The following is a 22214-nucleotide window of genomic DNA, read 5'->3' as shown; positions in this document are numbered from 1 at the left end:
AGTTTTTTTTTCTATTCGAAATAGAATAAAAAATTATTTTAATGGCCGGTAAATGAACTCGTATTGCTTGCTCTGTTTTTAAATAAATCTATCTAAATTTAGCGTCGCAACCACTACAACTACATAAACCATTTCGGCGATAATGGTCAAATGGATTATACTTTTGGAACTAGATACCTTCTAATCGGTATTACCGATTTTGATCACTAAATATGAGTTTGAAACGTATTGAGAAGTAGTGTCTGATGCATGCAAGGTCAAGTAGGATAACTGAAGGTATTATAGGACTATTGAGCTTGAAAAACCGGTTTTCCTATAGGAAATAGATTTGATCACACTTATGAAGGCTATAACTTAAAAATTCGAATTTTGCCAGATAGAGGTATACACCGATAGACGCATCTGGAGTCCTCCTTAGTTGTTGGCGCAATTTGTAGGTTGAAATTTTGAGTAATTGTCTAAAAACCAAAATTTTCAAAGTTTAGTTTTTCGGTTTTTCAGCTGTACTGAGCCGTGTGTATCTCTGATCCTAACCACTTAAGCACTATTTGAAAGCTTAACTCAACGCTATTAATCTGGTGTACTTTTGGTTTTCCTGTCTCTCCTTGAGCCTAAGATATATACCCCCAAAAAATATGCCGTTTTGTACCAACCAAGTCCTATAGCTGGCTTATGGGTGGTCGAAAGTTACAAGCTATACCGGTTCTGAATCGGCCCTGACCCCCTCTTAAAACATAGAAAAGAAATTCAGATAGGTATAACTTTTCCACAAACATACACACAAACATACAAAACATTTTCCCCTTTTTAAATAGAAATTGAATAAAATTTCTGAGATCGGTAACTTTTGAATGGTATATACAATTTTCAAAATGGCAATGGGATAAGACAGGGAGATTCCCTGAGTCCTCTGTTGTACAACCTGATCATGGACGAAATAATAAAAAAAGTAAGAACAAAAAAAGGATACCAAATGGGAGAAAAACCACTTAAAATAATCTGCTATGCAGACGACGCAATACTAATCTCTCAAAGTGAAGATGATTTACAACGTCTGCTGCACGAATTTAATATAACCGCTAGAAAATTTAACATTTTAATTTCCCTAAAAAAGACTAAATGCATGGTTACAACAGTAGATCTAATAAGGTGTAAATTAGAGCTGGAGGGTCAAATAATTGAACAAGTCATGGAGTTTAAATATCTAGGCATCACACTATGCAACTACGGAAAGCTCGAAACAAAAGTGGAAGATCAGGTGAATAAAGCAAACAGAGCCACATGTTGCCTGAATGAAACAATATGGAGAAATAAAAACATCAGAAAAGAAGTGAAAGGCAGAATTTACAAAAGAGTCATCAGACCAATAATGACATACGCGGCAGAAACACAACCTGATACAGAAAGGACAAAAAAAAAGCTATAGAAACAGCAGAGATAAAAACATTGCGAAAAATCAATGGTAAGACGCTGTGGGATAGAGCTAGAAGTGTAGATATATGAAGGGGATGCAAGGTGGACAACATTAATAACTGGATGAAAAGCAAAAGAGTAGAATGGAACGACCACCTAAGCCGAATGACAACAAATAGAGTAGTAAGAACGGACAGAGACGGTTCCCCAATAGGAAGACGATCAGTGGGAAGACCACGAAAAATATGGAATGACAACTTACTGGAGGCACATTTTTGGGGACGAGAACCAAAACAGACCCTAAATGGGAATGGCCGTAACATCCACACCCTTGTGTCAAAATGGATGGCTGACATATTTCTCTTTTCCTATATTTTAAGATTGGATTTGGCCCAATTTTTTCAATTCAGTCACATTTAGAAAATCGAAAATTTCTTGTATAATATAGTGTCGCATGTACGGGAACAGCCGTTATCTGGGATATAAAAAAAATAATAAGCATCAAGGAGACCAAAGCGAACTATAAACAATTTTTCTCGGTTAGATCTACATAGATCAAACTGAAAATTTGTAGAAATACTCCTTATAATGTTTACAAGGACGTAACGTAGAGAACATTCCAAAATTTTAGAAAAATTTTCCAAATTTTCCCTCTTGTCCGAAAACTTTTTTGAAAAATTTTGGGTACAACTCACCGTCATGCCCTTTTAAGTGTTGTACATAGCGTATGTACCAATTTATAGCTAAATCGATTCAAAAGAAACCGAGAAACACTGTTTTAAAATTTTTTTTGATAATACCTCCTCCTCGATAGCCTAAAAGACTTAAGCTTTCTGTTCGTTTGCCCCAACATTTTTGTCAGACAATTAGATTTTTTGTTCAAGAATATAATTACTTGTAACTTACTGCCTTTGTCGGAAAAATGGTTTTAAAGATAAGGGATGCACGAACCCAGCAGAGTTTAAAAGTATAATTTATTAATAAAAATTCAATTTTTTGTCCGACTTTGGATTTGACCAAATATTTTTGTCGGACACTAAGATTTTTTGATTTGGAATATAACTACTTATAACCTGATACATGTGTCGAAAATTTTTTTTTAATTGTAGAAAAAAAACTACAGAACGATGTTTGTCGTTGTTCAAGCAGTATGTAGGCAAATATCAGATCACAATTTTTCTAAACTTTTCCCTCTTGTCGGAAAATTTTTTAAGAAAATTTTGGGTACAGCTCTACGTCATATCCCGTTAAATGTTTTACTTAGTGTGTGTACCAATTTTCAGCTAAATCGATTCAAAAATAACCGAGAAAAACTGTTTTAAAAATTTTTATGATAATACCTTCTCGTCGATAGCCTAAAAGAATTAAGTTTTCTCTTCGTTTGCCCCAACATTTTTGTCAGACAATTAGATTTTTTGTTTAAGAATATAATTACTTGTAACTTACTGCCTTTGTCGGAAAAATGGTTTTAAAGATAAGAGATGCACGAACCCAGCATAGTTTAAAAGTATAGTTTATTAATAAAAATTTAATTTATTGTCCAAATTTGGATTTGACCCAATATTTTTGTCGGACACTTAGATTTTTTCATTTAGAATATAACTACTTCTAACCTGATACTTATGTCGGAAATTTTTTTTTAATTGGAGAAAAAAACTACAGAACGATGTTTGTCGTTGTTCAAGGAGTATGTACGCAAATATCAGATCACAATTTTTCTAAAATTTTCCCTCTTGTCGGAAAATTTTTTGGGACAATTTTGGGTACAGCTCTACGTCATACCCTTTTAAATGTTTTACTTAGTGTGTGTACCAATTTTCAGCTATATCGATTTAAAAATAACCGAGAAAAACTGTTTTAAAATTTTTTTTTTGATGATACCTCCTCGTCGATAGCCTAAAAGAATTAAGTTTTCTGTTCGTTTGCCCCAACATTTTTGTCAGACAATTAGATTTTTTGTTTAAGAATATAATTACTTGTAACTTACTGCCTTTGTCGGAAAAATGGTTGTAAAGATAAGGGCTGCACGAACCCAGCATAGTTTAAAAGTATAGTTTATCAATAAAAATTAAATTTTTTGTCCGACTTTGGATTTGCCCCAATATTTTTGTCGGACACTTAGCTTTTTTGATTTGGAATATAACTACTTATAACCTGATACATGTGTCGGAATTGTTTTTTTAATTCGAGAAAAAAACTACAGAACGATGTTTGTCGTTGTTCAAGGAGTATGTACACAAATTATCAGATCACAAGTTTTCTAAAATTTTCCCTCTTGTCGGAAAATTTTTTGGAAAAATTTTGGGTACAGCTCTACGTCATACTCTTTTAAATGTTTTACTTAGTGTGTGTACCAATTTTCAGCTAAATCGATTCAAAAATAACCGAGAAAAAATGTTTTAAAAATTTTTTTGAAAATACCTCCTCGTCGATAGCCTAAAAGAATTAAGTTTTCTTTTCGTTTGCCCCAACATTTTTGTCAAACAATTACATTTTTTGTTTAAGAATATAATTACTTGTAACCTACTACTTTTGTCGGAAAAATGGTTGTAAAGATAAGGGATGCACGAACGCAGCATTGTTTGAAAGTGTAGTTTACTAATAAAAATTAAATTTTTTGTCCGACTGTCGATTTGCCCCAATATTTTTGTCCGACACTTTGATTTTTTGATTAAGAATATAAATACTTATAACCTACCAATGTTGTCGGAAAAATGGTTGTTAATAAAAAAATTTCAGGAAATTGACATCTTCGGCGCGTCCGACTGCGCATATGCCCCGTGAAAATTGTCCGACAAGGTTACCACATTATTGTAAAAAGGTTTTATGGTAGATACCGTTAAAATTATCCATGTGGTAATAAATTTATTTTTTTCATAAATTTGACATCTTTAGCGTATCCGACGCGTCATATGCCTCAATATTTTTGTCCGACAAAATTATTTTCGTTGTTTATATGATAAAAACCATTGATTAAAATAAAATGACCAATGTGGTTATAAATTTTTTTCTTGCATAAAATTGACAACTTTGTGACCGCTTGGCAGACAAACGCCCCACTGCTATGATGCGCTAAGCTCGAAATTTGTCCGACTCCACCCAAATAACAAGTACAAAAAGTTTCAACGGTGTGGTCATAAATAATAATTTTATATGGGGGCCTAAGAACTAATGACTATCAGAAGGAATTCGACGTTTGGAGTGGCCTGCGATTTCTCCAGACATAAACCCCATTGAATATGCATGGCTGTTCAAGCTCGAAGGAATCCTCTTAGAACCCATCATAAACTTACAATTGCCTGTACAGAAGAATGGTAGAATCTGCTACAGGAAATGATTGATCGACTTGTTAACAGTATTGGAGCTCGAATCCCTAGTCCAACATAAAATTACTAGACCTCTTTCTCTGTTGCTGGAAATTGAAAAAAAAATATATAAAAATATTCTAAGGACTAAAATCATAGTTCCTTTCCAACAACTGTCCACATGTAATGCGAGATTTCTTTGAAAGTGAGACGGGTCAATTTATATTTCTGGTTTGTGCATGGACAATTAAACAATTTTAAAAAGACTGTGCTGCTTATAGAAAAAGTTACAAGCGAAACTTATTATTTTAGAGTTAAGAAGATTAAAATCTAATCTTCAAGAACGTATGGATAGCAATTTTGTACCTACTACAAGTGAGGTTCAAAACAATTATTATTGAGGAAACTTTGTATTATTTTTTTTTAACAAATTTTATATTATTTGTTATTTACATAGACGCCCTCCCCCACCGGCACCTTTAGAATCTTTCAATTTTACATTCCTTTGTTCCTCTTAAAACTAGTTTTTGAACATATATTTTTTACAAATCCATATATTTCTTGTTTGGAATTTTGTTGTTCGTTTATTGCTAGGAAACTGTTCTCGAATATCTCGAATATCCGAATATTACTAGTAGGCGAAGCAACGAGGCACTAAAAAGCCCAAAACCTAGTAATTTTGTGCAGTAAGATGAATCGTCATGCAACTTTTTGCATTTGATTCGAGAGAGTGTCAGGCAATTTTGTGAACTAAATTGATCTCCGGCAAAAATTTTTGTTCATAAGAAAATGCATTTTCAAAGTGCATCTCGAAGATATGTAAAGTGAAAAATTTAGAACTCAGGAAATATTGACGGAAATGAGTTCAACTTTTATGCTTGGGGGTTTTGGAGGTCACTGAACACGAATTTCATGACGGCGATGGTCTCCGAGGTACCTGGTGCTCAGGGTGGAACTCGTCGCCTGGGACGATCGAATAATTCGCGGGACTTTCGAATAATTCGCGAAATAAAGATTGGATCAAAAAACTGAAAAATTCGTGTTCAATATTTTTCAAAAATCTATCGAGTGACGATAAACACGACTCCCCTACTCCACCCCCTGGGGGTGGGGTGGAGGTAACTTTAAAATCTTAAATGGAAACCCCCATTTGTTATTGAAGATTTGGATTGCCTACGTAAAAATAAGCAACCTTTATTCGAGATATTTTTTCGAATTTTGGATAGATGGCGCTATAATCGAAAAAACGATTTATTGTTATACCGTAGGTAAATTATAGAAACGGTCTAATATCTCGAGAAATACACTTCCAAATAAGAAACCAAAAAATACGTGTTTAATATTTTTCAAGAATCTATCGAATAACATCAAACACGACCCTCCACTCCACTCCCTGGAGGTGCAGTGGGGGGTAACTTTAAAATCAAATAGGAATCCCCATGTTTTATTGTAGATATGGATTCTTCATGAAAAAATAAGTAACATTTATTCGAAACATTATTTAGAATTGTTTATAGATGGCCCTAATAAATAGTGTTTTTCCGATTATAGCGCCATCTATCCACAATTCGAAAAAATGTCTCGAATTAAAAATACTTATTTTTACGTAAGGAATACAAATCTGCAATAACAAATGGGGGTTTCCATTTAAGATTTTAAAGTTACCCCCACCCAACGTCCAGGGGGTGGAGTGGGGTGGTCGTGTTTATTGTCATTCGATAGATTTTTGAAAAATATTGAACACGAATTTTTCAGTTTTTTGATCCAATCTTTATTTCGCGAATTATTCGAAAGTCCCGCGAATTATTCGATCGTCCCAGGCGACGAGTTCCACACTGAGCACCAGGTACCTTGGAGACCATCGCCGTCATGAAATTCGTGTTCAGTGACCTCCAAAACCCCCAAGCATAAAAGTTGAACTCATTTCCGTCAATATTTCCTGAGTTCTAAATTTTTCACTTTACATCTCTTCGAGATGCACTTTGAAAATGCATTTTCTTATGAACAAAAATTTTTGCCGGAGATCAATTTAGTTCACAAAATTGCCTGACACTTCGTTGCCTCGCATGTGAGCAAGCATTTCTTTATTACGGATGTTGAATGAATTTGTGCACATCTGATAATAGTTTCCTCGCGAAGTGAACGTACCTAAAGTTTATTCGCATGAGACATGCACTGGACGTAAACATTAGTTGACAGCGATGTCGTCATCGGCAATATAAGAGATGGCTACTTCCGTTCAGGTTTTGAATATTTTTGGATACCAGTTACTTGTATAATCGCGTAAATTATTTAATTAATAGGATTATTTTTTACTAACTATGTATTCGGTGTCTATAATAATTTATATACTACAGAATAAAATCTAATAATCGAAAAAAGAGACAAAGTGATAATGTGATGTTAATAATATACTGTTATTATGGAACGAGTAGATACGTTTGGAATACCTTTAACAACTGTAAACTTTGTTTACATGCACTGCATGTCTTATTTGAATTTAGTATAATATTATATTCTAATACATTTTTTATATTCTTAGCACTGATATTGATTATTATTCCAGTTTCCTGAAAGTCCCCAAGCATTACCAGAGCCCAAATTGTCTAACCACGAAAACAACGAATTGTCGCCATATTCTGAGGTTGTAGAGCCCCTAAAAAATGAAATCACGAACCTCAAACAACAACTGCATGAGGCTCACACCAGGTTAGCCCAAATATCGTTGGCAAAAATTGAAGAAACTTCTACTGAAGAGGTACTGACTGATAGTAAGAATATGGACTCGCCGGAATCTCATATCGAAATAGATTGTGAACCAAAGATGTATCAAGAAGATAAGGTAATTGTTAATTTATTATCTTTATTTACATTTAAATGAAATTTTCAGGTTTACCGCAATAAAAAAAATTATTAGACAATCCCATACTAAAATAAGAAAGTAAATTATATTTTGTCTTCTATTTTATTACTTAAAAAAAATTAAATTATATTCTTTAGATTATACATCTGTAATAGTCTAGTCACCACATAGGGGGTCCCGTGGGCACTTTTAGCTCACCGCGATTTGATGGTGGTGTTATAGGTTTTTTGGGTCGCTGAATCCAATGGAAGTGGTCTGGAAGCCCAAATGTGGTGCGTTTAATTGTTATTAACAAATTATGGTAAAATTAGGTGTTTTCCAGGAATTATTAGTAGCCCTGTAAATAAATTGATAGTGTTAAGGTCTTCTCTGGTGCATTTTTTGTCGCTGAATCGAATGCGACTAGTCGCGATTACTCAAACTGTAATCTTATTTTCTTAATAACAAAATAATTGTTTATTCGTCGTCGAAAAGCTCGAAATGCGTTATCTACAGCAAATTTGTAGTCTTTTTCATAGTATTTTTAGACGCTAAATCGATTGTCACGAGTCGTGATAGCTTAAACCACGTTCCGACTTTGTTGTTAATAAATTATTGCAAAAATAACGGTTTATAGTACGTTTACTAACGGTTTTTGCTCTAAATTTTAAAAAACCACTTGGATTGACATGAAATTTGGCATACACGTAGCTAACATGTCAAAGAAAACAAGTGATATTGTGCCGATGTCTGCTTTTTACCCTGGGGGTGAGTTTCACCCCTTTTCGGGGGTGAAAAAAGAAACCTTTAAAATAAGTCCGGAAGTGGATAAACTGATTAATTCTAAGCAATTTTTGTTCTATACAGTTTTTTCACCAAGTCAATACTTTTCGAATTATTTGTTTTTTTTTTTGTTGAAAAATAAACATATTCACTCGTAAATAACTCGAAAACTATTGACTTAGTGAGAAAACTGTATAGAACAAAAGTTAATTAGAATTAATCAGTTTATCCAATTCCAGACTTATTTTAAAGGCTTCTTTTTTCACCCCCGGAACGGGGTAAAACTCACCCCCAGGGTACAACGCACACATCGGCACAAATCACTTGTTCTGTTTGACATGTTAGCTACGTGCATGCCAAATTTCATGTCATTCCAAGTGGTTTTTTAAAATTTAGAGCACAAACCGTGAGTAAGCAACCGTGAGCAAATAAACAATTATTTTGTTATTAACAAAATAAGAACACGTTCTGAGTAATCGCGACTAGTCGCATTCGATTCAGCGACAAAAAAAACACCAGAGAAGACCTTAACACTATCAATTTATTTACATGGCTACTAATAATTCCTGAAAAACACCTAATTTTACCATAATTTGTTAATGACAATTAAACGCACTACATTTGGGCTTCCAGACCACTTCCATTGGATTCAGCGACCCAGAAAACCTATAACACCACCATCAAATCGCGGCGAGCTAAAAGTGCCCACGGGATCCCCTATGTTGCGACTAGACTATAATAAGAACATAAGAAGATAAGTTAGAAAATGTTTTTTAAAAAGAGAAAAATACATTTATACGATTGCAGCGACTATTGCAACGTAAGAAGAGATCAATCGTCAATCAGCCAACTGACCAACCCCGATACGTGGGTAATTTCGAGTGGGGGTCATAGTGTTCCCGGCAAGTTAATTCTTTAAACACTAACAATACAGTGATGAGCGCGCTAATAACCGGCAAAATAACGCAAAAGATGGAAAACATATTAAGTTGTTAGATAAAAAGAGATGGAGAGAAATTTAGCGATATAAACAAATATTAGGTTTGTTCTAGCAAACAGTCAAACTAGTCAGAAACCGTCAGCAAACAGTTGGTCAGTGAGATAACATAATGCAGTCACCAGTGCTATCCCCTCTACTCGCGCTGGTCCACTATTCGCTGATGGTTTCAAACCGTTTGAAACTGTTGCTAGAACAAACCTATTTACATTATATTAGGTTTGTTCTAGCAAACAGTCAAACTAGTCAGAAACCGTCAGCAAACAGTTGCTCAGTGAGAGAACATAATACAGCCACCAGTGCTATCCCATCTACTCGCGCTGGTCCACTATTCGCTGATGGTTTCAAACCGTTTGAAACTGATGCTAGGACAAACCTATTGATTGTTTCCTACCGTTAGACGTATCAGAGGAGTATGTCAACTAAAACTGTCACTGTCATAGTTGGTAGTTGCCAAATTCGTCCGATACGTCTGAAGGTGGGAAACAACATTACAATGTAAATTTATAGTATTGTTCTGAAGCTGTTTATTTGTGGCATCTTATACAATTTACTATTTTATTGGGAAATAAATGAATAATTCAACTACTTGGGAAGTAGAAACGTCAATAAATTTAATTTTTATGTAACTTAAATAGTAAAATAGTAACTTGTAAATTTATAGGTTACTATCGCCAAACTTCCCACCTCTACTAGTTTTATCTCACAACTTAATATGTTTTCCGTCTTTTACGTTATTTTGCCGGTTATTAGCGCACTCGTTACTGTATGCCATGTCAATTTATAATTTTAATCGTTTAATATACAATCTAAACATATCCACGTCTTGGTGATGGTGATGAGGCTATTTAACAAGTAACATGAATTTTATTTGAAATCTTTATTATCTTACAAAAGAACCATTCTCTACAATTACTTCATAAAGATAATTTCTTTTAAATGTTAGCCGTGATTGCCGTTAAAATGGTCCATTCTGAAGTTCCAATTCTCGATGATGCGTACGAGCATTTCGATTGATATTTGGCCATCGCATCGATTAGATTAATATTGGCCTTCAATGACTCAATCGTAGCCGATTTATTCATGTAGACTTTTGTCTAGTGACACCTTTAGACTTTCCGAAGGAAAAAGTCTAGAGGTGTGATGTTACATGATCTAGGCGGCCAATTCACTGGTCCGAACCAAATGTCGTGTAGACCACGAGCTTCAATTTCAGTCACCAAAAAAACCGTTAGCATGGCCACAGTATAAAGAGGGACAGTAGAACCACTCTCCGAAAAATTGGAAGTAAAATCTGTAGTAGTCGCGCATGGCGACCGCGCAATGTTCTTAGTCGCTTTTGCCCCACTCTCGCATTGCTAGTCGCATAGAAACGTACGGATTTTAACAGGCACAACCCACATCCACCACTGGTGAATTACCAATTGCGTACTGCCGGTATTACTTCTTGAGATCAAAGCGCCGACAGAGGAGTGGTTTTACTGTGGAATCTCTATATACTGTGGCATGGCGCGATAACGGTCTCAATTCACAGTAGCATTCTGACCGGCCTTTGTTTTAAAGAAATATTGACCGACGATTTCACCGGCGCATAAGCCATACCAAACAGATATTTTTTCTGGATCTAATCGCAATTCTTAAACCTCTTCGGGTTACTCATCATCCCAAATAAAGGCATTTTGTTTATTCACGTACTCATTAAGCCAAAATGGGCCTCATCGGAAAACAATTTTTTTTTTTCGAAAACCGTGGATCTTCTGCAGGCTTATCAAGAGTCCATAGACTGAAACGGTGATGGCTTCAGATCTTGCAGTAATTTGATTTTGTATGCTTTTAAACCGAGATCCTTACGTACAATGCACATAGTTGTTGCATAAGACAATCCTAGCTGTTGAGTACGGCAAAGAATCGATTCTTCATTATTCTCGGGTACACTATCCGCTACCGCCGCTATATTTTCTTCAGTACGTGCTGAATGTAGTCTGTTTGGCCGCGTGTTATCCAATACCTAATTAAAACTAGGTTTCAAACTTACTCATGGTATTCGCGGTGTGCAAGTACTTGGAGGGGATACCAGAAACGCTCGTGCGCGAATAGCGGAGAAATATTGCAACTTTCTTAAATAATTCATATTGTCAATTGCAATTGTCAAATTGACGTATATTTCATACCTACTGTCATTGAAGAAGAAAAATTATATATTGCTCCACAATATTGATATGATATGCAATTATTATATAAAGGTAAATTTAATTAATTGTATTTTGCTTGCAGTACTGCATTTTAATAACTAATTTTATTTACTACATACAATAATTGTTTACGTTTTAATAACATAACCTGAATCTTATTTTTTTCTTCTTATCATTTTTTTGGACTATAGCCTTGACAATTATCCAGTAACCAGGACTAATATAACTGGTCAACATAATTAAAAGTGCGAAAAATGTTGCTGAGCGTAGAAACCAGGTGTCGCTTTGCCGAACTTTCACGGTCCCAATAGCGAATTGTGTGTTCGCTAGGCCGAACGTAAAGGTGACACAATTCATGCAGGATCTCCCATCAAATACCCATCAAAAAAAGTACCTGTAAATGAATCACAAATGAAAAAAACATCCAGTATGTGGCCATATTGGCCACATACTTCGTAACGATAAATAAGTACTCTCTGCTACACGTCATCATGCAAGGAAGAGTAGAGGGGAAAAAGGCTTGGGAAGAAAAAAATATTGGCTGAGGAATATCAGAGAGTGGACCAACCTCAGTGTTGAATAGATATTTCAGGTTGCAAAAGATAGAGAAGCGTTTAAAGAAGTGATCGCCAACCTTCGTTAGAAGACGGCACAAGAAAAAGAAGAGATGAATCACCTATGATCGTAGGGGAGCCCAAGTGTAGGAGTACAAGACGATTTTGATATATACCCGCAGTCTTACCTTGTCCTCCCTACATGGTGTCTCAAATTTAACATAAGAAAAAGATTTCTTCTCCTCCACCAGGTATAAGTTCAAAAAAAGTTTGAGTAAACCTTTACCCAACCGTGTAAATACATACCAGAGAACAATCTAAAATAACAAACAAAAATAGCGGAATCCGTTAATCTGTTCACGAAAAAATCAACTATGAAAATCAGCATAATTTTGGTTATATCCTTAACTTAACTTATGCCTCGTAGTATATTCGGGAATTTATTTCGGCTGCGACTTTCTTTAACGTTGGAATTTCATTTCGGATACAGAAAGAATGGAATTTTATCCGGAATATCAAACTTAATGTTGTCTTCATGCCTTATAGCGGTACGCTTTAATTACTATTGTTGCTAATTTTATTTTCTTAATTTTTGATAACTTTTCTTAAAATGAAACGGCATTGGTCATTTAAAATCCACATGTGATATACAAACCATATGTCGTTGATTTAGAGAAACGAAAGGTTATCCCTTAAACAGATTGTGTAAGATTAATGTTTCTTTCAAGGAAACACTAACAGGTTATGATGCCCCAGATCGTCACACTCTTTATGTCAACTTCTTAAAATACAAAAAAGTTTCTTATCTCTTAAAAGGCAGAGGCAGTAATTTATGGGCCATCTGGCCATTATAGCAAAACCGCAAAACCAGTTGACATAAAAGTGGTGGTCCGGAGGCCAGTCACTACACAGCATGCAAACGATGCAGACAAACCCTAGTCTCGCTGACAATCAACCCTTCTTCGAGATATAAGCAAACACACCGCTTGTTTACCCAAAATAAATAAATATATTACTGTTCGTCGTTACACTTATTTTTATTATTTTTAATTAATTCCGTCAACTCACACCCAGTCGGAATATGCCTTATGCGTTTTGTTTCAAGTTTTTAAACAGATGTATCCGACTTGCCTACACTTTGAATTTTTTTAGAATTCTGTGAACACTTCCCATATACACTAAATTTCTTAGCGCTATGCTGGGGAGAGAATAACGTAATTTGTAACAATTCTTCAATACAAGTAGCGTTACCTTTAATTGTTACATCAATTTTTTGTACGCCACTGGAAGACCCTGTTTTCACTCTTCCTCGTTTGCTTTTTCTCTCTCTATCTTTCTGTGCATAGTACAATATGAAAGATAAAATCGAAATCCAGTCATTTTTTTAAGCAAAATTGTTTTTTTATGTGAAACATCTAATGCGGCGTATCAGACCGGCTGCTGAGCCATATTGCCATGTTGAGCTCGTATATATAAGCTGTAAGATATGAGGTTAAGATATTTTAGTTGTTATTAGTCAATTATCATCACAGTATCTAAAGGGCCCCATTCACGTTGAGATCGGTATCGATACAAGTATCGCGACAAGTTGCGATACACGTATCATGAGATGTGTATCTCTTTCATCATTGCCTTTTCAAAATGGCATTTTTTGTAATCTTGACTTTTATTTTTTCTAGGTTGATATCAAATACAGTAACATAGTACCTATTCATCGGACTAATATAAGGAATAACTTTTACTCCAGCGCACCTGTACCTAAAGTTGCGGAAAGAATAAAATTAAAGAGAGCCACTGATCAGCGAGGAATTAATCCAAATGACCTGCTTAACTCTGATTTGTCAACGGGTATGTATTTTGGTATGTTTTAGCATAAGTACGGTATGCGACAATATAAACAGTATAGTCCAGAAACCCACTGCGCATCCGCTAGGATAAATAATCCGATTCGGATTTTTTGCACAGGCTTACTCAAAAAGGACCCCTTTTAACAAATTTGCATGTTGCCAGGTCCAAAAGTGAGTCAAAAATTTTTAAAACGTTTTTTTTTTAAATTATTTTTTTTGCATCGAACAAAGTTTTTTTAGGTTTTTTGGATCATTCCAAACAGAAAAGGTATTTAGTGACTTTTCTCTAGAGTTGATAGTTTTTGATATATAAGCGATAAAAATTTAAAAATTGTGAAATCGGCCATTTTAACCTTCAAAATCTATGTGAAAAACTGAAAATTTCAATGTTGCCAAGGTTGGTATTCTTTACACATCGTTTGATGAAAAGAGTTTTTTGCAATACAATATCGAAAACCCCTTTGTTTTTTAATCGCTAATCAAGCGGGCGCTACACTATTTTCAACAGTTATATGTATTAGTCCTGTCGCCAGGGGGGGTACAACGGCCTCCTGTATTCAGATGGACTTACCCAAGTTTTTTTTATGTATTTTGACCTGTAGAACACGAATTTTTTGGGTAACAGTTGATCCGGATGTCGATAAGATTGTTATAAACCAAGAAGTTGAGGAATCACATAACAGTGATTTCTCGCAAAACAAAACATTTTTTTGTATTTTTTGGGCCATTCTAACCAAAAAATGTTCCTACAAATTTTTTCGTATAATGCATAGTTTTCGAGATAAACGCGGTTGAACTTTCAAAAAATCGAAAAATTGCAATTTTTGAACCCGAATAACTTTTGATTAAAAAATAAAATAGCAATTCTGCTTACCGCATTTGAAAGTTCAAGTCAAATTATATCGGTTTTAATTATTTGTATTGCTAAAAATTTATTATTTTATTGTTAAAAAAAGCTATAAACACCTAGTGCTTGAGTGATGTTTTCAATGATTTCTCATTTAAAATCGAACGAGTAGGTAGAAGAGGTAAAAGTGCAAGCGGGGCTATTTCTACGTAGCATGCATTAAAACGCATGTATTAGGCACGGGAAACACTATGTGTTTATAGCTTTTTTTAACAATCAAAAAATAAATTTTTAGCAATGCAAATATTCAAAACAGATATAATTTGACTCAAACTTTTAAAGGCGGTAAGCAGAATTGCTATTTTATTTTTTATTCAAAGGTTATTCGGGTTCAAAAATTGCAATTTTTCGATTTTTTCAAAGTTCAACCGCGTTTATCTCGAAAACTATGCATCCTACGAAAAAACTTGTAGGAACATTTTTTGGTTAGAATGACACAAAAAATACGAAAAAATGTTTTGTTTTGCGAGAAATCGCTGTTATGTGATTCCTCAACTTCTTGGTTTATAACAATCTTATCGACATCCGGATCAACTGTTACCCAAAAAATTCGTGTTCTACAGGTCAAAATACATAAAAAAAACTTGGGTAAGTCCATCTGAATTAAGAAGGCCGTTGTACCCCCCTGGCGACAGGACTATATGTAATATGCGCAAATATATGTGCGGAAAAATATTCTGATTCATTTTATTTTCACCGTCTTGCTTGAAAAGGTCTCCTTTTAACAAATTTTCATGTTTGCCAGGATCAAAAGGCAGTCAAAAATTTTTTTAAACGTTTTTTTTTTGTTTTTTCCTAAAACTATTTTTTTGAATCGGACAATTTTTTTTTAGGTTTTTTGGATCATTCCAAATATAAAATATCTCAAGTAATTTTTTTCTAAATGTGATAGTTTTCGAGATATAAGCGACTGAAAATTTAAAAATTGCAAAATTGGCCATTTTTAAACCTCAAAAACTATGTGAAAAACCAAAATTTTCAATGTTACGAAGGTACGTAGATATTCTATGAGCATCAATTGATGAAATCCCGAAGAGCTTTTTGCAATACAATATCAAAAACCCATTTGTTTTTTAATTGCTAATCAAGCGGGCGCGACACTCTTTTCAACCGTTGCATGTAGACTGTAGACGTAATCGGAAAATATTTGAAGTTTAAAAAAAATTGTTTAAAAATTTTTTTGACCCATTTTTGATTCTGGCAACATGCAAATTTATTAATAGAGAACCTTTTCAAGCAAGATGGTGAAAAAAATGGAACCATAATATTTTTCCGCACATATATTTACGCATATTACATATAGTCCGTCAGCTATAACTTTTCCCATGCGGTACGATTCATTTTCAATCAAATTAAGTCAAAACAGAAGTGAAACGTACGACGATGTGTGTAGTATATAGTATACAGTATACAAAATGTATATACACATCGACGTTCGTTTCAAGTTATGTTTTGACTTAATTTGATTGAAGATGAATCGTACCGCATGGGAAAAGTTATAGCGGACGGACTATACACCTACATGCAACGGTTGAAAATAGCGTCGCGCCCGCTTGATTAGCAATTAAAAAACAAAGGGGTTTTCGATATTGTATTGCAAAAAACTCTGCGGGATTTCAACAATCGATGTTTAAAGAATATCTACCTACCTTGGCAACATTGAAATTTTCAGTTTTTCACATAGTTTATGAGGGTTAAAAATCGCTTATACATACATCAAAAACTATCAACTTTAGAGAAAAGTCGCTAAAAACATTTTCTGTTTGAAATGATCCATAAAACCTAAAAAAACTTTGTTCGATGTACAAAAAATAATTTTAGGAAAAAAACAAAAAAAAAAAACGTTTAAAAATTTTTTGACCCACTATTGGACCTGGCAACATGCAAATTTGTTAAAAGGGGTCCCTTTTAAGTACGATTGTGCAAAAAATACGAATCAGAATATTTTTCCTAGCGGATGCGCAGTGGCTTTCTGGACTAGTACTGAAATGGGGATGCGCAGTGGCTTTCTGGACTAGTACTGAAATGCGAATGCGTTTAATTTGTATGTGTCATGCGCCGAAACGTACTGAGTGGTTTCCGAACGTCTTTATAACATATATGTGAATGGTGAATGTCGTGTTAATGTTAGATGCTTCAGGATGGTTCTGTGTTTCAGAAAAAAATTATTATGTCGTGGAGCACTATTTTCGGTCATACGGAAAAGGTCGTGAAAACTATCCAAGTTTAAAATTAGTTACCGACGCATTTAGGCTTAATAAGCAAACAACACGGTTTCTTCGATTCGAACGCCCAGACTTAATCGTCGAGCTCCCCCTTCACAGTGACCGTGTTACCATTTAGTGTGATGTATCCGCACAAGGCATATTGGACTCGTATATTATCATTGAAACAAACGTTGGAACGCCATTAACTGTTAATCAGGAGTGCTACAGAGAACATATTATTACGTAATTTCTACACGATCTTCAGCTATTTTGTCGTGCCTGGAACCTAGCACTTAATGAACAATGGTTTCAACATAACGGGGCAACCTGTCACACGACTAGGGAGTTTCTTCGAATGATCCGAAATATTTTGGAGATCACCGAAAATACGAAATATTTCGCGTGCCAGTGATTCTCCATACCCATCGCACTCACCAGACCTAACGCCACCTGACGCGTTCATATTATGGGGAATGCTGAAGGAGGCTGTTTTTCGTACCGATCTACCGTCGTGACATTCCGGAACTGCGGACTAAAATTTAAGATATTTTCGTGCGATTTAATAGCCTTAGTTCACAGATATGATGGAAAACCTTCGACAACGCTACGAAAGAGGCTTTAAACTAAACGGAAGGCATCTTGAACATTGGTTTTATCGGGAACGTCGTCACGAATAATGTTTGCAAGAAACTAAGTTTTCAATCTAATAGCACATAAAACAACATCCAAAAATGTTACTCTACATCCTACAAGACCGAAAACAATGGGAACTTTCTCTGGTAACACCTCCGAGGCTTCTACAATTTGCAATCCATAACGGATGCTGAGACTAAGGAAGATGAGGGAATTTTACAATTTATAATTCCCATCCCATCTGCTCAGCGCGGTAAAGTTCCAACCAGAATGGTTCCCTTCGTACTCCAATCAGAGTAAACATGTAAATAAAAAATGAATAACCATTTTTAATTTCGTTGCAATACGAAACTACAGCCGCATCATCATTCCAGTTCAATCAGAGAGTGCAGCAAGCACCTCTACCGGTTTCGAAACTTATTGGTTTCTCATCAGGAGGCATATTTGCTGCTCTCTCTGACCCAACTAGGACAAACCCCGGCGTGCACACACGCATTGCAACGAACGAAATGGCAGGGATACCCTAGCGGCAACTGTTAGCAAAAAACTAAGTTTTCAATCTAATAGCACATAAAACAACATCCAAAAATGCAACACGAAACTACAGCCGCATCATCATTCCAGTTCAATCAGAGAGTGCAGCAAGCACCTCTACCGGTTTCGAAACTTGTTGGTCTATTATTGGTTATTTCGAAATTTATTTCATCGCTTACTGTATAAGTAATAAATATTATAGCAACTGTATAATACCAGTATATTTAACTTTTTTGATTGGATTAAACCAACTTTTATTCTCATACACTAATTAATATAACTCTGTGATCAAACGCTAATATGAACGTAAAAACCACAGAACATTTTGATTTGAATTCTTCCGATTTAGAAGCTGAAAATACTTAAAAACAAGAAAGATAAAAATTGTCCACCTTCGAAAGCTCTCGACTGGCTCGATTGGATGTCTCAGCATAATAGAAAATCGATGTTTCCAGTGTTTAACCAGCTAATGGTAAAATTTGCCACAATTCTTGTAACAAGTTGTACCTGTGAGAGAAGTTTTTCGAGGATGAGTATAATAAAATCCAAACTTCGATCGACAATACCTATCGCAAGACCGTTTGGAACATCTAATAATGACTTTTGTTGAACAAGACTTGACTCTAAATGTAGATAGTGTAGTTGTGGAATTAAGAAAAATCGCACCATTCCAGCGACGAATGGTATTGTTACCTAATATGTTGGTAGAATAGATTAGCAATATTGAAGTCCTTGATAAGGGTTAATTAGAGGGAAGAAATTATACAGACAATTAAAAGGCGGAAGCTTGAATATTTCGGTAATATAGTAAGGACAAAATAAGGACAAAACTATTTGGTCGCCAAAAAGGAAGCGAAAGTAGCAGTAGCAAAAGCTGAAGCAGAAGCGCATTCAAACATATACGATCAACTTGATACCAGGGAAGCCGAAGCAAAGATATGTAAAATAGCCAAACAGAGAGCAAAGAAAGCAAGAGATCTTAATCAGATTAGATGTATCCGAGATAAAAATAATAAAATAATAATTCACGAAAAGGATGTCAAAAAGAGATGGAGAAAGTATTTTGACAGTTTATTAAATGAAGAATTTGACAGACAGCCTGTGGAGTTAACGGAGACAGTAACAGCAATGGTTACCAGAATAACAAACGAGGAAGTGGCTCAAGCGCTTCAAAAAATAAAGAAAGGAAAAGCAGTCGGACCAGATGATATTCCTGGGGAAGTATGGAGAGCATTGAGAGAGACAGGAATAAGTTGGCTAGCGCAGGTCTATTTAATAGAATTATGGAAGTTGGACAAATGCCAGACGAATGGAGAAGCAGTATATTAGTACCTGTCTAAAAAAACAAGGGAGACATACAACAATGTACAAACTACATGGCTATAAAACTACTTAGCCATGCCATGAAAATATGGGAGAGAGTAATTGATAGACGGATACGTGAAGAAACCGAAATATCCGATAATCAATTTGGCTTTATGCAGGGCAGATCAACAACAGATGCAATTTTCATTGTAGGGCAACTGATGGAAAATACAGGAATAACGAGACCAAAGCTCATATGGTATTCATTGATCTTGAGAAAGCATATGATAGAGTTCCTCGAGAGATTCTGTGGTGGGCACTCAAAAAGAAAGGAGTCCCGGGCGAATATGTAAAGATTGTGAGATATATGTACGAGGGAGTAACGACTAGTGTTAAAACAGGTGTGGGAGAGACTGATAAATTTCAGGTGAAAGTAGGATTGCACCAAGGCTCGTTGCTTGGTCCTTATTTATTCTCATTAGTTTTGGACCAGATAATAACGAAACTACAGGGTAGCATTCCATGGTGCCTAATGTATGCTGATGATGTAGTGTTAATAGGAAAGAGTGAAAGAGACTTAGAACAAAAACTGGAACAGTGGAGACAAGCTTTGGAGGAAAAAGGGTTAAAACTTAGGAAAAAAACATAGTACAGTAGAACCCCGATTATCCGTGTGCGGATTATCCGGGCTATTTCGGGCTATTCTATTACTAAAATTGTATTTTTGAGGTTTTACCAAAATATCGTCACTGTAAATCACTTGACAGAAACTCTATACGCCGAGAGCGTTACAAGGGAGACCCATAATGAAAGATTTATTTTTTCTGCTATCTTTTTATGGTAGGTACACATGTATGTTCGGTATAACAAATAAATGTTCGGATTATCCGTGCTTTTCAATTATCCGTGCCACGTCCGGTCCCGAGGAGCACGGGTACTCGGGGATCTACTGTATTTGGAATGTTTATTTAACGATGGAGTTACTACAAATAAAATGGTATCTTTGGATGGTGAAATGGTTGTGAAAAGCAATAGTTTTAAGTATCTAGGATCGGTATTACAGAGTAATGGAGAAACAGATGGAGATGCATGCAGTAGAATTAGGGCTGGATGGATGAAGTGGAAAGAAGCGAGTGGTGGATGGAAATGCTTAGATGGATGACTGGAGTGACAAAGAAGGATAAAATTAGAAATGAGTATATTATGGGAATTCTAGGTGTGGCACCAATTGATGCCAAAATGAGAGAGCATAGGTTAAGATGGTTTGGTCATGTTCAACGTCGAGACGTTAATTACCCAATACGAAGAACAGCTGAAGTCCAGATTCCTGGAAGGAGTAGGAGAGGAAGACCAAAGAAGACCTGGGGGGGGGGGAGACGATAAAGCAGGACATGTTGGTAAAGGGGATTAACATTGATATGACCTAAGATAGAATTGTGTGGAGAAATGCAATTAGGGAAGCCGACCCCGCATAGGGATAAGGCAAAGAGAATGATAATGAGGAAGGACAAAATAAAAGGTAACAGAGATGTAGGAAGAAGACGAGCCTCCTGGTTATGAAATCTAAGGGAATTGTTGTCTGAGCTCTAACCAACTATTCGACATACACCTATTTATTATTATTCTACATAGAATTGCTTAAGAATTTAAGTAAAATAAGAACTGCCATGTTGATATACAATCTTCAATAGAAGATGGAACATTAAGAAGAAGAATAGAATAGGTACAGTTTTATAATGTCTTTTTATAGAGTGGTGAGTGCACTAAGAGCCGGCAAAATAACGCAAAAGACGGAAAACATAATACCTACGTTATAAAATAAAAAGAGATGTAAATAGTATAGGTGGGAAATTATCAATAAAAACCTATAAATTTGCATTATTTTGATAGTTTCCCACCATTAGACGTATCGGAGAAGTTTGGCAACTGCCACTGTGACAGGCGAATATTATAAAATTCTATTTTGTGTCGTTTATGCCTTCCTGACTCTTGTAGTAATTATGTTTTCTTGCACATTGGTCACTGCTCCTTTTCGCCTCTTGGTAGATGATTCTTACATTTTTATTAATATAATGTTCTTCAAACTCTTGAAGCTTTTTATCCATATGCTTCCTTTTCTTTCTCCTACATACTTTTTTAGCGTTACTTCTTATTCCGTTACTTGGTTTATCCATATATTTTAATCTTGCCTCATTCCGTTTGTTAAGGCTTTCCTTGCAATCGGTTTCAAACCATTATTTGTCTCTCCCTTTCTTAACTTGAAATAGCCGCTATTGAGCTGCATCTTTCATAGCTTCTTCTATCATTCCCCACTCCATTTCAATGTTACGTTGCTTTTCGCTTTGAACTAGTTTTGCTCTCACGTCTGCCTGGAAGTTTTCAGCGGTTTCTTTGTTTTTTATTTTGGCGACGTCATATTTTTTATTTCGTATTCTCTGTTCTCAGACCTTTAGGATAGTTTCTCTTAATTTCGTGATCATTAGTATGTGATCGGAATCCGCGTCTGCCCATCGATAAGTTCTAAGATCTGTTATTAATTTCGCGTGCTTGCTCTCCACTATTTATAATACACACGAAAAATGGTCTTATCTCATTTACACATTTAAATATAATAGTCTATTTCTGGTAACATGTTTCGACACTTTTTATGTTATCATAATAGTGCTAAGTTTTTTACTTTAGTAATGGACTAATC

The 22214-nt window shown here is 35.2% G+C and overlaps 1 protein-coding gene across 5 annotated transcripts in view; it reads left to right on the top strand.

The window, feature by feature from the left end:
* Positions 1-22214, top strand: part of LOC114338265 (colorectal mutant cancer protein) — a 619539-nt gene that overhangs the window by 550373 nt on the left and 46952 nt on the right. For all 5 annotated transcript variants that reach the window (XR_007698823.1, XM_050654064.1, XM_050654063.1 and 2 more), the window contains exons 6-7: positions 7285-7560; positions 13766-13934. Coding sequence is in view for 4 of the 5 variants with exons in the window: in XM_050654064.1 (XP_050510021.1) it covers positions 7285-7560; positions 13766-13934 (445 nt within the window). In the remaining variant the exon portion in view is untranslated. The remainder of the gene's footprint in view (positions 1-7284; positions 7561-13765; positions 13935-22214) is intronic.

Source organism: Diabrotica virgifera, chromosome 6 (assembly GCF_917563875.1).
Source record: "Diabrotica virgifera virgifera chromosome 6, PGI_DIABVI_V3a".
NCBI classification, from domain to species: domain Eukaryota; kingdom Metazoa; phylum Arthropoda; class Insecta; order Coleoptera; family Chrysomelidae; genus Diabrotica; species Diabrotica virgifera.
Note: the sequence above shows the minus strand (reverse complement) of the source record. Positions and strands in the feature narration are given on the sequence as shown.